Below are 14,470 nucleotides of genomic sequence, written 5' to 3'. Positions count from 1 at the left end.
TGGGGATTACATGAGTGCAGTGCCCGTTCAAAACGTGCAATCAGACACAGAGCTGCAGACACAGAGCGGATCTATGAGACATGTTTAAAGAAACAAGTGTGAGGGTTGGGAGTATGTGCGTGTGTGTACATGTGTGTGCGTTAGACTCTGTATATGTGTCTCACCTGTAGACGCAGGGTTGGTGAAGAGACTCCCGCCCAGCGACAAGCCTGTAGGAGCCGCTGAGCTGGCCACAGTGCCTCCAAGGCCGAGGCCGAGGCTGAAGCCTGGGGGCTGCTGTGGAGCGACGGAGGTCAGGACAGAGCCTAACGTTAAGCCTGCGGGCTGCTGTGGAGCAGTGGCGGTCAGGACAGAGCCTAACGTTAAGCCCGTCGCCGCGGGGGCCGACGAAGTGGTGAGGGAGAAAGGCCCGGCCGATGCGGCGGGCTTGTTGAAGGCCAAGCTGAAGCCTGTGGCAGCGGCTGTCGAGGCTGGGGTGCCTGAGAGAAAGGATCATGTAGAAATGTAGCCTGTTTTTATGACGTTTCTAAACACTTCATGCCCCAGCCGCATGTCTCCCTCCCCCCACCACACACACTAGGGGTGTCAAGGTACACAAAAGTCACGGTACGGTACGTACCTCGGTTTTGGGGTCACGGTTCGGTACGAATACGGGGAAAAAAAGCAACAAATCCCAAATTCTGTTTTTTTCCCCCTTTGAATTTGTCTGAATTCTGCTTTTTACGCTAATTTTACCATCAGAAATAGTGTCTAATAAGTGGGAATTAATAAATGTCCACTATTTAATAAGATCTAGGCAATCCACACAAAAAGGTTTTACTCTAGAGCAGTGATTTTCAAAGTGTGGGGTGCGCCTCCCTCTCAGATGTCTGTATTCCAGCTGTTTGACAGGGCAAAGGCATTTCCCCCCACTTTAAATCTTTATTGTACACAAGTTTGTAAACAGAGCGCATGTGTAGAGTAGGGATGTCAACTGATAACCGTTTAACCGATAATCGACCGTTTCAACATTAACCGATTAATACTATCAGTTAAACGGTTAAAAAAAATGTTGCACATCCCCTAAACACATGCCATGCCATGTGGGTAGGTTTTACTTGAGAGAGAGAGGGAGAGGGCATAACATTTGCATTATACATTTTGTCTTTATCAAGTTAATTCTACTATCAACACTGACAGCCTACCGTAGGCTACTAACGTAACTACAGCTGAGAGAGAGAGGGGGGGGGGGGGGGGGGGGGTTAGAGGAGCGCATGGCCTGAAACCCGACACCTTGCTCACCTCACAGCGTTCAGCGTGCACGCACTCAATGATGAAACAGTAGTTTTTACCGTGTTACAAAAATGCAGACATGCGTCTAATTGACGATTATAAAGTAACAATTAACGTTAGTCTTTACTGTCCAACACAGTAGTGCAGTTTGGAGAAATTGTTTCACAACGAGAGACGGATTGTTTGTAGACTGCATTCATTGACACTTTCAAAGCCGGTGTGAAAGCGGCTACTGACAGCTGCGTGCGGACTCGTCTTCATAATGACTGTTGTGGAGCCCTGCAAGACACAGAGAGCATAGCCCTCGTCGCGTGCGTGAAGACGGAGGAAGGAGTGAGACCAAAAGCAGGTGTGGGATTAGTGAGAATATTGCTAAAGTAGAAGATACTGATGCGCGCTTCGTCAGTGTGCCGTGCAGCCCCTGGGCTGTCATCTGCTCAAACTTCACGGGGCGGCTGCGTGACGTGTCAATTGATGTGCCCATATGCAATGCATGCAGCTCTAAGCTCTAAGCAGTATAGCCTATCGGAGGAATGTTTTTGTTTAGATGGCTGGAGGATTCAACTTGTCTTTTTGTTTTGTTAATGTGTTTTCTTCTGCTTGTAGATGTAAAAATAAATGCTTTCTAATGGAAAAAAAATCAAGCATTTGTTGTGGTAATGGTTTAATGGGGCACAGACAGTCAAAATGCGCATTTTAATCTTCTCTGTTAACCGACCAATTGTCAGCTAATGAGGGTCGGTTGTCGGTCAAAGAAAATTATGATTTTCGACATCCCTAGTGTGGAGTAGCCTAATACTCCCACCAACCCCTCCCCCTGTTGTATTTGTTTTATGTAGCATTTGCTATAGAGAGCTCCAGGAACGAGTCCGGAAATCATCGATGCTAACAGCCCTGGTTCTTCACAGTTTTCACCTATGGGAGTTTTGAATGGGTTTTTGGCACGATGCTTCTAATAATCTCTCTGGGCAACGCTGTCTTAATCAAACGCGAACCAGTGTTTAGTAACATCATCTTCACACATGAAGACCACTTTTATGAGTTTTGAAGCTTTTATGTGCCGTTAAAAGGGTGGCTAGCTAGCAAACGGCTAAATGAGACTACAATGTCGACGCGGATATTATACGTCATCACGAGTGAACGCGGAAATTCTTTCTCTCGCAATCAATGCGTGGACGCCTATGCGACACTGTGTGTAGTTCTGGATTAGCTTAGCACAAGCTTTTTACCTCTAGGGCTCGCAGTTACGCTTCAAAACTCATGAAAGTGGCCCTCATGTGTGAAGATTATCCCGCTGAACCTTGGTTCGTGTTTGATTAAACTTGCGTTGCCCACACATTATTTGAAGCATCGCGCCAAAAACCCATTCAAAAATCCCATAGACAGAAACAGTGAAGAACCAGGAAGTTCGGGACTTCCGCATTCAGCCTACAAAAATACGTCATCCCTGGAGCTCTCTATTGGTGTTTGATTTAAGCACTAATTTGGAATCCTATCTAAAAGCAGCCACTAGGCGGCAGTATTTCTTTAGTCAACGTCAAAATACCTACATGTTCAGTAGAAGAAGAATAAAACGGCAGAAGAACGATTAAGATTGACAGCAAGCCTGTTACTAGCCTGTTAGCTAGCCTGTTAGCCTACTAGCCTTTTGTTTACCATAATGATTACGTTTGGTCATCTAATGGAAGAACTTCTAAACCCTTACTGTTGAAATACCCCCACTGTCTGACAGACAACGGGGTGGGTTTCACTTTCCCAGTAAGTACGGGAAATAACCCTGTCAGCGCCTTAACGTTATTGGATGAGAGTTTTGTTTAACATAATATGATTACATTCGGTCATCTAATGGATTATTGGAACATGACAAGGAGTCATCCCCTCTTCCTCACCGCATCTTGCTTGTCATTAGGGATGTCGACCGATAACCGTTTAACCGATAATCGACCGTTAGAACATTAACCGATTAATACTATCAGTTAAACGGTAAAAAAAAAAAATCACGTCTCCTAAACACATGCAGAGAGAGAGAGAGAGAGAGAGAGAGAGAGAGAGAGAGAGATGGAGAGAGAGATGTAGAGAGAGAGAGAGAGAGAGAGAAGCGCATGGCCTGAAACCCGACACCTTGCTAATCTCACAGCGTTCAGCGCGCACGTCCGTGTCTGGAGTCAAACATGATGGAATATAAAACGTGCACATTACTATCCTAAAGATGCAGACATGAAGCGGTCTAATTGACGATTGAAAAGTAACAATTAACGTTAGTCTTTACTGTCCAACACAGAGACGGATTGTTTGTAGACTGTATTCATTGACACTTTCAAGGCCGGTGTGAAAGCGGCTACAGACAGCTGCGTGCGACTCGTCTTCATAATGTGGAGCCCTCGTCGCGTGTGTGAAGAGAGAGGAATAAGGGGTGAGACCAAAAGCAGGTAAACCACTGTGGGATTAGTGAGAATATTGCTAAAAGGAGAAGATACTGTAGTAGTGATGCTGCGCACTTTGTCAGTGCGCCCTGCAGCCTGGGCTGTTGTCCGCTCAAACACTACTTCACCGGGCAGCTGCGTGTCAATTGACGTGCCTATAATATGCAATGCGTGCAGCTCTAAAGTATAGCCTATCGGAGGAATGTTTTTGTTTAGATGGCTGGAGGCTTCAACTTGTTTTTTTCTGCTTGTAGATGTAAAAAATAAACGCTTTCTAATGAAAAAAATCAAGCATTTGTTGTGGTAATTGTTTAATGGGGCACAGACAGTCAAATAGCGCATTTTAATCTTCTCGGTTAACCGACAGTTGTCGGCTAATGAGTGTCGGTTGTCGGTCAAGAAAAATTATGATTTTCGACATCCCTACTTGTCATCCCATGCGATGTAAGTTGCTTGTTTTGATGTTGACAGAATTTGCAAAACAGCTTATCGCCACAAAACGTTCCATTCTGTGAACGCGGATTTCTATGGCCCTTGTGCTGTTTTGGTGTGTCTTCTTCTGTGGCGTTTTATTCAATTCAGTTCAAACAGCGTTTAGGCGCTTCTGGATTTGACGTATTCGTCGTGTCCGTGATGCCCGTACCGTGAACTCACGGGACGAATACATGTACCGTGACACCCCTAACACACACACACACACACACACACACATCACCTAGCGTCATAGCCCAATGACTTCTAGCCTGGTAACATCCATCCACATCCTGTTTAGCTCTATGTATCAGTCTGGACCTCCAGACCTCCACTAACATTAGCGCATCGTTCCTTTAGGAGACGCCATTGCTGTTTTGCCAGCGGCAGCCCTGATGGGCCCCGTTACATCGTCACTTGAGGAAAATCACTGTGGACGGCTGGAAGTCCAGACTGATACGTAGAGCCAAAGAGAATGTGAGGTCACGTTATCAGGATGCAGGGTTCCCACACCTTCTTAACACGTTCACTGCCATTGGCGAGTTGACTCGTCAAAAAAAATCCAGCGGTTGACTGCCATTGACGAGTCAAGTCGTCAAAAAAAAAAAAAAAAAAAATTTGACGGTGGGACGTCGTCTCCTATAAAAATATGGGAGCCACCGAACGTGTACAACCCATTCCACCGACCCACTAAGTGGCGACTAGGGATGTCAATTTTCGGTTAATTTCACTTTCGATTAACCGACGCTAATAATCGATTAACCTATCGGTTAATTCATAATTTTTTAATATAAAAAAAAAAAAGAAAAAAAAGGGGGTTTTTGTCTTTTTTGTCTATTTACTCAATGAGCTCATGCCCAAACAAGGCGTGTCTATTCACGGTAGATGCTGAAATGTTAATGCTTTTTGTGTTAGAATTATGCCTTTATTTTTTGTTGGCTTTGCTGAAATTTATAAGTTTATTGCCACATTTTGATCAGGTAATCATTCCAAAATCATTCTGGCTCTTATATGGATGACAAGTAGGGATGGGTACCGAACTCGGTACTTTTACAGGCACCGACCGAATTACGTCGGTACTGCCCCGTACCAGTTCACATAAAAACGAACGGTACCAAATTTCGGTACTTGAACGCATCTGAGTACCGTAAATTCCGGACTATAAGACGCACCGGTCTATAAGCCGCACCTTCAAAGGTGACTATTTTTTTCTTCTATAAGCCGCACCGGTCTATAAGCCGCGGGTGTTTTGATGTTTAATTACCATATGTAAGGCTTCGTGCACAGAGGGGATTGTCGGGAAAGAGATGGCTGTTTGGGGAAGCTCCCATTTATTAACATTTCAACAAAACAAAAGTCAGGTCACTAATCCCCAGACAAAATCACACATTGTGGTATTTTTTGTTTTTTTTACAGTGCACACAGTGTCCGCGGTGTGGTGAAAAGAGGGCAAGAGAGGAAATTAAAACAGAAGTGGATTTATAGTTAGAAAGAGTGCTAAAGAAGAGAGAATTCCGTTTTTTATTTTTTTATTTTAGTTACTCACAGTACTATTGACCAGTCCAACTCAAAAGATATTCGGCAGTTTCACTTTGAGCTCTTGTTCCGCCGCTGTCCATCAATGGTTATGACGAGTCTCGCTGGGTACAGTACGCCAAAGCGATATCCATTGACTCGATGATGCTGTTGTATGTTGCGCGTTTCTGTTGCACCAACGCGGAGAGGTCCTGCCGGACGAAAAAGCGCGTACCCTCCCAGGTGAGGGGCTTCTTCCCCGCAGCCTGGAGGATGAGTTGACGGTCGGGCCAGCGGAGTAGGCAGATGAAGATGGCCCTCGGTGGCAGGCCGGGGTCTGGACGTGGCCGAGGCGCCCGGTGTGCCCTGTCCACCTCTGGTGGTTTCTCGCCTTCCTTCAGGTCCAGGATGTAACACAGGATTTTGCCACGAAAGCGTCCATGTCACCAATCTCAGCTCCCTCTTTTACATTGATCAGGCGAATGTTATTTCTTTTACTCCTGCTGATTAAGTCATCAACCTGCGTGTGCAGGGTTTCGATTTTGCATTTTATCCATTTTCGGACTCACTGTGTTGTTTTTGTCCTCCAGTGCGCGGATGCGCTTTTCCGCATTATAAACTCTGTTCACGGTTGCCTTAGTTTCTTTAGTGAGTGAGTGGATGGACTTCTGCACGTTTTCAAACTTGTTTTCAAGCTGCTCAAAACCTCTGAGCGATGTCGGACTTAATCGATAGTGTTTCACGGAGTAAAAGTTTAGCCCAAGCGGTGTATCTCCAGCCTCCAGCAGGTGAGTCATTTCCTCATTCATGGCGTGATTGCTTCGTCTTTTTCTTTCTGCTTACCTGTGTTGTGTTATGTTATGTTATGTTATGTTGTTAAAAGAGGGCAAGAGAGGAAATTAAAACAGAAGTGGATTTATAGTTAGAAAGAGTGCTAAAAAAGAGAGATTTTTTTTTTTTTTTTGGAAAAAATCCATAGATAAGACGCACCGTTATATAAGCCGCAGGGGGCAAAAAAGGCCAAAAAACGGGAAAAAAGCCGCGGCTTATAGTCCGGAATTTACGGTAATAGAAAGAGAGTGGTGAAAATAGAAATTCCGTGTTGCCTTAAGGCAACACGCGAGAGCGCGTTACGTCAGTACGTCACTCTGGTTCTGAAAGCAAAACAGGACCAGCCGAAAGCTGTGGCTACACTTTACCAAGATAGACTCAGATAACACTGGTTGCAACATGTGTGATGTGAATTGCAAAGCTGGCCAGGGAAACACCTCAAACTTGAGGAAGCATGGTCAAACACAAGATATATTTAGCTAAATGCTGAAGACTGTAACGTCTTAGATAGGCTGAGGGTGAATGAAGCAGATAGCCTACCGCACCGGAGCTAACGTTAGCAGCACCTCCTCAGCTGTAACGTTGAGAGAGGCATCGACTTCTACAACATCAAGTAACGTTATTTAATTAGCTAGCGTTAGCTGGATAAGTTGTTTCACTGCCGTTGTGGTTGTTAGATAACGGGGCTTTTCACTGTCTTCACAACGACTGCAAACGTTACTACGTTAAACGTTAAACGCTAACGTTACTCTTGCTGCAGTAATTGTCAAGGGTTCAACAGAATGTATTTCCTCAGCCTGTATAGTAGCTATCAACATGAAATAAAAAGCATTTGAGAGCTTAAACCCGTGGGTTTTTATTTGGAAGGGTTACATTTGCCATAATCTTTATTAACATTTCTTAAAATGCATTAGAATATTTTAATTTTTGGGGTTAAAGATAAAACATTTTTTTAATGAACATTAGGGCAAATATAATACGAAAAGCCAAAGGGTTAAGCTCTCAAATGCTTTTTATTTTATGTTTCTATGTGCTACAGAGCCTGAGATATGAAGGCTTTAGTGAATACTGACCGCTCTCTCTGAGAAGTTTGGATTTTTTTTTTTTTTACAACTGTAATTTTTTTTGTTATTAGAGCGTGTAAAGTACCGAAAATGGTACCGTTTTGGGTACCGTACCGAATTCCAGGTACCAGTATCGTACCGGTATCGGTTCAAATGTGAACGGTACCCATCCCTAATGACAAGGAAATATATTTTTGAGAGCTTTATTTCCTGTTTATGTAAACATTACAACAACAACAATCTGTTATTTCTTTTGATTTTTTCACATTAGGCCTACTGTCTTTTGCAGCATAAAAATTTAAACAAAATATAGCCTATTTCGATTTGCTGCCAACAATTGAACAAAATTTGAACAAAATAGTTGCATGATGCAAAACACTGTGCAAAATCTGCAAGGAAACTCAAAAAACGTGTCAAAAAAAAAAAAAAAAAAAAAAATGTATATTAACTGATAGACCGAACAACGACGTTAGCGACGGTTAATCGATTAACGGTTAACCGTTGACATCCCTAGTGGCGACAGTGCTCTCCAGACTAGAAAAAGCCGAGCCAAAACTGCAGGGGAACGCGAGAGGAAACCATTCTCATACTGTAAAATGGATTGGCGAAAACGCTTTCGCGCATTATCGCGCTGGGAGCTGGCGGTGGGGGATTGCAAATTTGCATAATAGATTATGCGTGCAACACACTTTGAAACACCGGCAGAAAGCCCACAATCGCACGCAGCTTCATTCCAGCTGAGCTCACAACCGAAACGACTCATGCAGACTCGCCCAAAGAGCAGCCGCCAGCAGCCAGGCAGCACAGACACGCTTGTACCGCTGCAGCCACGGAGAGAGGAGAACACACACGGAGGGAGGAGTTTGAAGGAGAGGGGGGTTTCCTGCTGCTATGGAGGAAATTACTGTTCAAAACTATTGTTTAGATGTCTGACGTCTTATGCCAAAAATAAATGGTTAAAGTGACTGTTCTATCGAATTTCACAAAAAGCCATTTATCTCAGCATAAATTTTCAGACGCTGAAACCATGCTGTATTCTACTGCTAATGCCTACATAACTACCGTAAATTCCGGACTATAAGCCGCGGCTTTTTTCCCGTTTTTTGGCCTTTTTTGCCCCCTGCGGCTTATATAACGGTGCGTCTTATCTATGCATTTTTTCCAAAAAAAAAAAAAAATCTCTCTTTTTTAGCACTCTTTCTAACTATAAATCCACTTCTGTTTTAATTTCCTCTCTTGCCCTCTTTTAACAACATAACATAACATAACACAACACAGGTAAGCAGAAAGAAAAAGACGAAGCAATCACGCCATGAATGAGGAAATGACTCACCTGCTGGAGGCTGGAGATACACCGCTTGGGCTAAACTTTTACTCCGTGAAACACTATCGATTAAGTCCGACATCGCTCAGAGGTTTTGAGCAGCTTGAAAACAAGTTTGAAAACGTGCAGAAGTCCATCCACTCACTCACTAAAGAAACTAAGGCAACCGTGAACAGAGTTTATAATGCGGAAAAGCGCATCCGCGCACTGGAGGACAAAAACAACACAGTGAGTCCGAAAATGGATAAAATGCAAAATCGAAACCCTGCACACGCAGGTTGATGACTTAATCAGCAGGAGTAAAAGAAATAACATTCGCCTGATCAATGTAAAAGAGGGAGCTGAGATTGGTGACATGGACGCTTTCGTGGCAAAATCCTGTGTTACATCCTGGACCTGAAGGAAGGCGAGAAACCACCAGAGGTGGACAGGGCACACCGGGCGCCTCGGCCACGTCCAGACCCCGGCCTGCCACCGAGGGCCATCTTCATCTGCCTACTCCGCTGGCCCGACCGTCAACTCATCCTCCAGGCTGCGGGGAAGAAGCCCCTCACCTGGGAGGGTACGCGCTTTTTCGTCCGGCAGGACCTCTCCGCGTTGGTGCAACAGAAACGCGCAACATACAACAGCATCATCGAGTCAATGGATATCGCTTTGGCGTACTGTACCCAGCGAGACTCGTCATAACCATTGATGGACAGCGGCGGAACAAGAGCTCAAAGTGAAACTGCCGAATATCTTTTGAGTTGGACTGGTCAATAGTACTGTGAGTAACTAAAATAAAAAAATAAAAAACGGAATTCTCTCTTCTTTAGCACTCTTTCTAACTATAAATCCACTTCTGTTTTAATTTCCTCTCTTGCCCTCTTTTCACCACACCGCGGACACTGTGTGCACTGTAAAAAAAACAAAAAATACCACAATGTGTGATTTTGTCTGGGGATTAGTGACCTGACTTTTGTTTTGTTGAAATGTTAATAAATGGGAGCTTCCCCAAACAGCCATCTCTTTCCCGACAATCCCCTCTGTGCACGAAGCCTTACATATGGTAATTAAACATCAAAACACCCGCGGCTTATAGACCGGTGCGGCTTATAGAAGAAAAAAATAGTCACCTTTGAAGGTGCGGCTTATAGACCGGTGCGTCTTATAGTCCGGAATTTACGGTACTAACTCTACAAACTAACTCTTTTAGACAGAGAAAGCACACATTCTATTAGTTTTTTTGTGATAATTTGTGTTCACAAAATCTTAGCAGAAAAGAATCCTCGGCTCTTGAAAGATGAGCCAGAATCCTCAAAAAAAAACCTTGGCAGAACCTACCTACAGTATTGAAAAAACGGCTGGCAGTGAATGTGTTAAACATCAAATTCAAGTTCTTTTCAAGGACTTTCCAGGCCCAATTCACTCAAATTCAAGGAGCAAACATGGCATAGTTTGAGACACGGACCAAGCTTAATTACTATTTACAACACTGAGAATTTCATAAAGTAGGAGGCTTGAATGTGTGAACACTTTTCAACTGTGCCGTGTTACAATGATGGCAGACTATGTTGTTTCAATTTCTATTCTTGCACAAAATCTATAAATTCAAGCACTTTCAATGACCCATGGCAATTTTCACAAACTTTCAAGGCCTTGATTTTTTTAAATCAAATTCATAAACTTTCAGGGATTCAAGGGATGCCTGATTATGGTTTTTACCTGGCTAGATGACTTGTAAGCTCCATGAAAATGTGATTTGTTAACTTTGCAAAATGTTCCTCCACGCTCTTCCATGCTCCTCTGAGCTCATGCTGACAATCAAAAGTGACATCTCACCTTCAACCAAAACCGCTGTTACAGCAGGGCAGCTATCAGTTATCTAATTTAGGATCACTAGTTAGGTTTCATACCTAATATAGCCATATAAAACTAAAACTTAGTCAAAATGTGCACTACACTTTAAAATCATTTGCATTATAAAAAGATGTAGTGGATTGTTTTAAGGATTTACTCTGGGCACATCAGAGGTTAGGTGATTATGACTTCAACAGTGAGAAGCAGCATGGAATTTGGTAGCGAGATGAGCTTGCGGGGACACTTCAATGTGCTTTTCCATGCAATGTTATTCAATCTTTTTTCCCTTCAGACCATTGTTGTCAATTTTGATCATTGTGTCATTTTGAAACATTTTAGTGCAGAAATTTCCCACATACCCAAACTTACCTAATGTAAGGCCAGCACCTGTTTTGAGAACAACATGGAAATGTGAGACAAGATTAGTTTGTTTAGGTGGCAGACATGTCAGGTGCACACAGGATCGTATGTACTGTATACGTGCATGTGATTTCTAGCCTCATATTTGTCAATAACAGAATGTGACTAATAACAGGATTAGGGATGTAAACCGATAACCGTTTAACCGACAGTTTCAACATTAACCGATTAATATGATCAGTTAAACGGGGGGGGGGGGGGGGGATAAAAAATAAAAAGTCTGTTGCACATGCCCTTTAACTGTTACACACATGCCATGCCATGTTGGTGGGTGGCGCAAATGCAAGTAAAACTTTCACAGGGCGAGTGCCTGATATAATCATGTTGTTGTTTCCCTCTGATCCTCAGGTATGGGTACATTAATCATTGTAGTTGATAGCAAAGTTTTTCTTCACTGGCTCAATCGGTCTCTCTCTCTCCCTGCACGTTCCTCATGCACACATACATGCGCACTGAATGATGAAATGCGTGAAACAATGTCCCAAACATGCAAACACAAAGCTAATTGACAATGGAAAAGTATCATAACGTTACTCTTTACCGTCCAACACTTGACAGTTCGGATAAATTGTTTCACAACGAGAGACGGATTGTCTGTCAGGGCGAGTGCTGCACCGCCAAATGACAGACATGATATGTGCACATTCAGAGCCAGATCCATTTGTAGGCTATGCATTGATTAACTGCGGACCGGCAGGGTCTTGCTGCGCTCGTCGTCATGTGCAGGCAGACAGACACACAGAGAGCATATTATAGCCTAGCCTACGTCGTCAGTGTGCCCTGCAGCAGCCTGGTGACTGTCGTCCGTTGAAACACACTGCACGGGGTGGCTGAGTGATGCACTCTATAAAGTGGAAATTCGTTCACCAGCAACACATTTTCGTTCTGAGCTTTTAAAATTTGTTTCTGCTGATTTTTTTAAGACTAAACCCGACATGTAATAATTCAATACAGTAGGCCTATCGGACGAATGTTTTTGTTTAGTGTGCTGGAGGATTCAACTCGTGTTTTCGTTTGGTTAGTGTTTTTTCTGCTTGCCGATGTAAACACTTGTATGGTAATTGTTTAATGGGTCACAGACAGTCAAATAGGAGATTTTAATCTTCTCGGTTAACCAATGAAGGATTGGTTAATGAGGGTCGGTTGTCTTTTTTTCTCTTTTTTTTTTCATTTTCGAGATCCCTAAACAGAATTCTTACAGGTTAGTTTGTATGTATGTGTATTTGTGTGTTTACATTACTTGAGGCAGGGGTGTTGAAAGAGAAACCTCCAGTGGGTTTTTGACCAAAGAGATTGCCTCCTAGGCCAAGAGCCTGAGTGGTGTTGGTGGCAGCAGGGGTGGGGGCTACTGCACCCAGAGCACTTCCAAAACTGAAGCCACCAGTAATCGCAGCAGGTGCACTAAAGAGGGAAAAGGCAGAAAGATCTGTCACAGTTCTCCTAAGGTACTTAAATGAAGTAGTGAACTGAACAAAAGGGAAGCACTCATTGTAATATATATACACACGTCATCATTTTGGCACTGTACACAATCACAATGGACTTGAAATGAAATGAAACAATCAAGGTGTGCTTTAACTGCAGACTTCCAGATTTAATTTGAGGGTATTTACATCCAAATCAGGTGAACGGTGTAGTAATTACATTATATTTTAATTGACCAAAAGTAATTTTACAAACATAATCGTCCAATGAGTTCTGAAGCATTTGGCTGAATATGTGCAGATAATATTGCCCGAAACACTTCTGAATTCATCCTGCTGCTGTTGTCAGGCAGTCACATCATCAATACATCAATACTGTAAATACAAGGGAACCAGTTTCGTATGGCTGTCCATGTTAATGGAACTGAGTAGTTCTTCTGTCTCGCAACGTTATGGAGAGATGGAGGTAAGCGAGATCTGTCTCGTATGAGGGATGGTCACGCTAAACTTGCTTCAAGTTCAGTTTAATATTGCCTTGTTTATCAGCAAGACAAAAGTAACATTACATCCCTGATAACGTTACTTAGAACATTAGCTACGTTTTACGAATCTAGGAGTGCTTCATGCTTCAATGGATGCACGACTTGCTAACGTTAATTTGGCTAAGCTAACGTTAGCCAAGTCGGTTATTTACAAACTTAACGTTACCTGCTGGTCGCTGCTCCAAATGAAAATCCCCCACCCGTGTTGGTGGAAGCAAGAGTCCCGGATGCGAAGTTAAATCCAGACATTTTTCCTTAGAAATAAGTTCACATTAATATTGACAGTCTGTTTCTTCTTCAGCCAGAGATAAAGCGGCTTCGATAGCCGCCTAGCATTAAAGCTACCTAGCGTTAGCTTTGACAGATGCCCGCGTGAGGGCCCGATCAGCACTGTCTTAATTAAATCATACTAAACAAGAAACAGAATACGACAACATTTAAAAACGAAATACTTTGAACGGTTAGACATTAATCCACGGTGAAACCGCCAACTGTGCTGTCGTTTGTGGATTTTAAAAGCTGTCAAAAAATAGAGCTTTCATCCTCGCATGGTATTTTTCTATTCACCCGCTCGTGTACTTCCCGTGTGGTGTTGCATTCTGGGCTATCTCGCGATGCCACTACATGACATGCGCACAAGATGCCAAAGATGGTTAAATATCAAAGAAGGCAACAAGAGTTTTTTAAACGCCTCCAGAACATGACAGCATGTAACATGACAGCCAATTAGACGTAACGCTAGTAGCCTGAAGGTGTTTAGGCCAAAATGCTGGATTTGCTGTGCACTGATGTTGCAATGGGTTCTTATCAATGTAAGTTCTTTGGTTATATTGCGGACGTTTCCTGTAAAATCGTCTGCTTCGCTTGGTCACATCAAATCCGTTTTTTTGCCACGAAAGTTGTGTCTGATTTCAAAATAAAATACATGTGTGCTGGGCAGTGTTGCCAGGTGGGAAATGTTGAAATATCGTAGCCTACCTGAGGGTCCAAATTATAGTTTTGTAGTTTTTGGAGGGAAATAATCGTACGTGTCGTGTGCTCAATTTCTAGGGTGGAGACTGGAGAAACTAAGTTTTCCCCTTAACTCAGAGCCCTCAGCCATGGCCATGATGACATCACATGCTTGAGTGACATCCCTGATGACATCACAATTGCTCAACTGACATCACTGATGACATCACAATTCCTGATTTATGACATCACTCATTGTAACATCACCGGTGATGACATCACAAATCATGAGACTTTATAGAGAGCCGCAGGGATGACGTATTTTTGTAGTCAGAACGCGGAAGTCCCGGACTTCCTGGTTCTTCACTGTTTCTGTCTATGGGATTTTTGAATT

General features: G+C 43.2%; 1 protein-coding gene across 4 annotated transcripts in view; it reads right to left on the bottom strand.

Moving 5' to 3' along the window:
- nup58 (nucleoporin 58) overlaps nt 1–13,687 on the bottom strand; it is a 36,720-nt gene extending 23,033 nt beyond the window's left edge. For 3 of the 4 annotated variants that reach the window (XM_083653463.1, XM_083653465.1, XM_083653466.1), the window contains exons 1-4: nt 13,292–13,687; nt 12,400–12,560; nt 11,109–11,126; nt 165–479 (exon numbers count right to left, since the gene is read on the bottom strand). In XM_083653463.1, coding sequence (XP_083509589.1) covers nt 165–479; nt 11,109–11,126; nt 12,400–12,560; nt 13,292–13,374 — 577 coding nt within the window. In that variant the 5' untranslated portion in view covers nt 13,375–13,687. The remainder of the gene's footprint in view (nt 1–164; nt 480–11,108; nt 11,127–12,399; nt 12,561–13,291) is intronic. The other variant, XM_083653464.1, reaches the window with a different exon arrangement.
- Nucleotides 13,688–14,470: the final 783 nt, after the last annotated feature.

This window comes from Poromitra crassiceps (assembly GCF_964638095.1).
Source record: "Poromitra crassiceps genome assembly, chromosome: 2".
Lineage (NCBI taxonomy): Eukaryota > Metazoa > Chordata > Actinopteri > Beryciformes > Melamphaidae > Poromitra > Poromitra crassiceps.
This window is presented reverse-complemented; position numbering and strand designations above follow the sequence as displayed.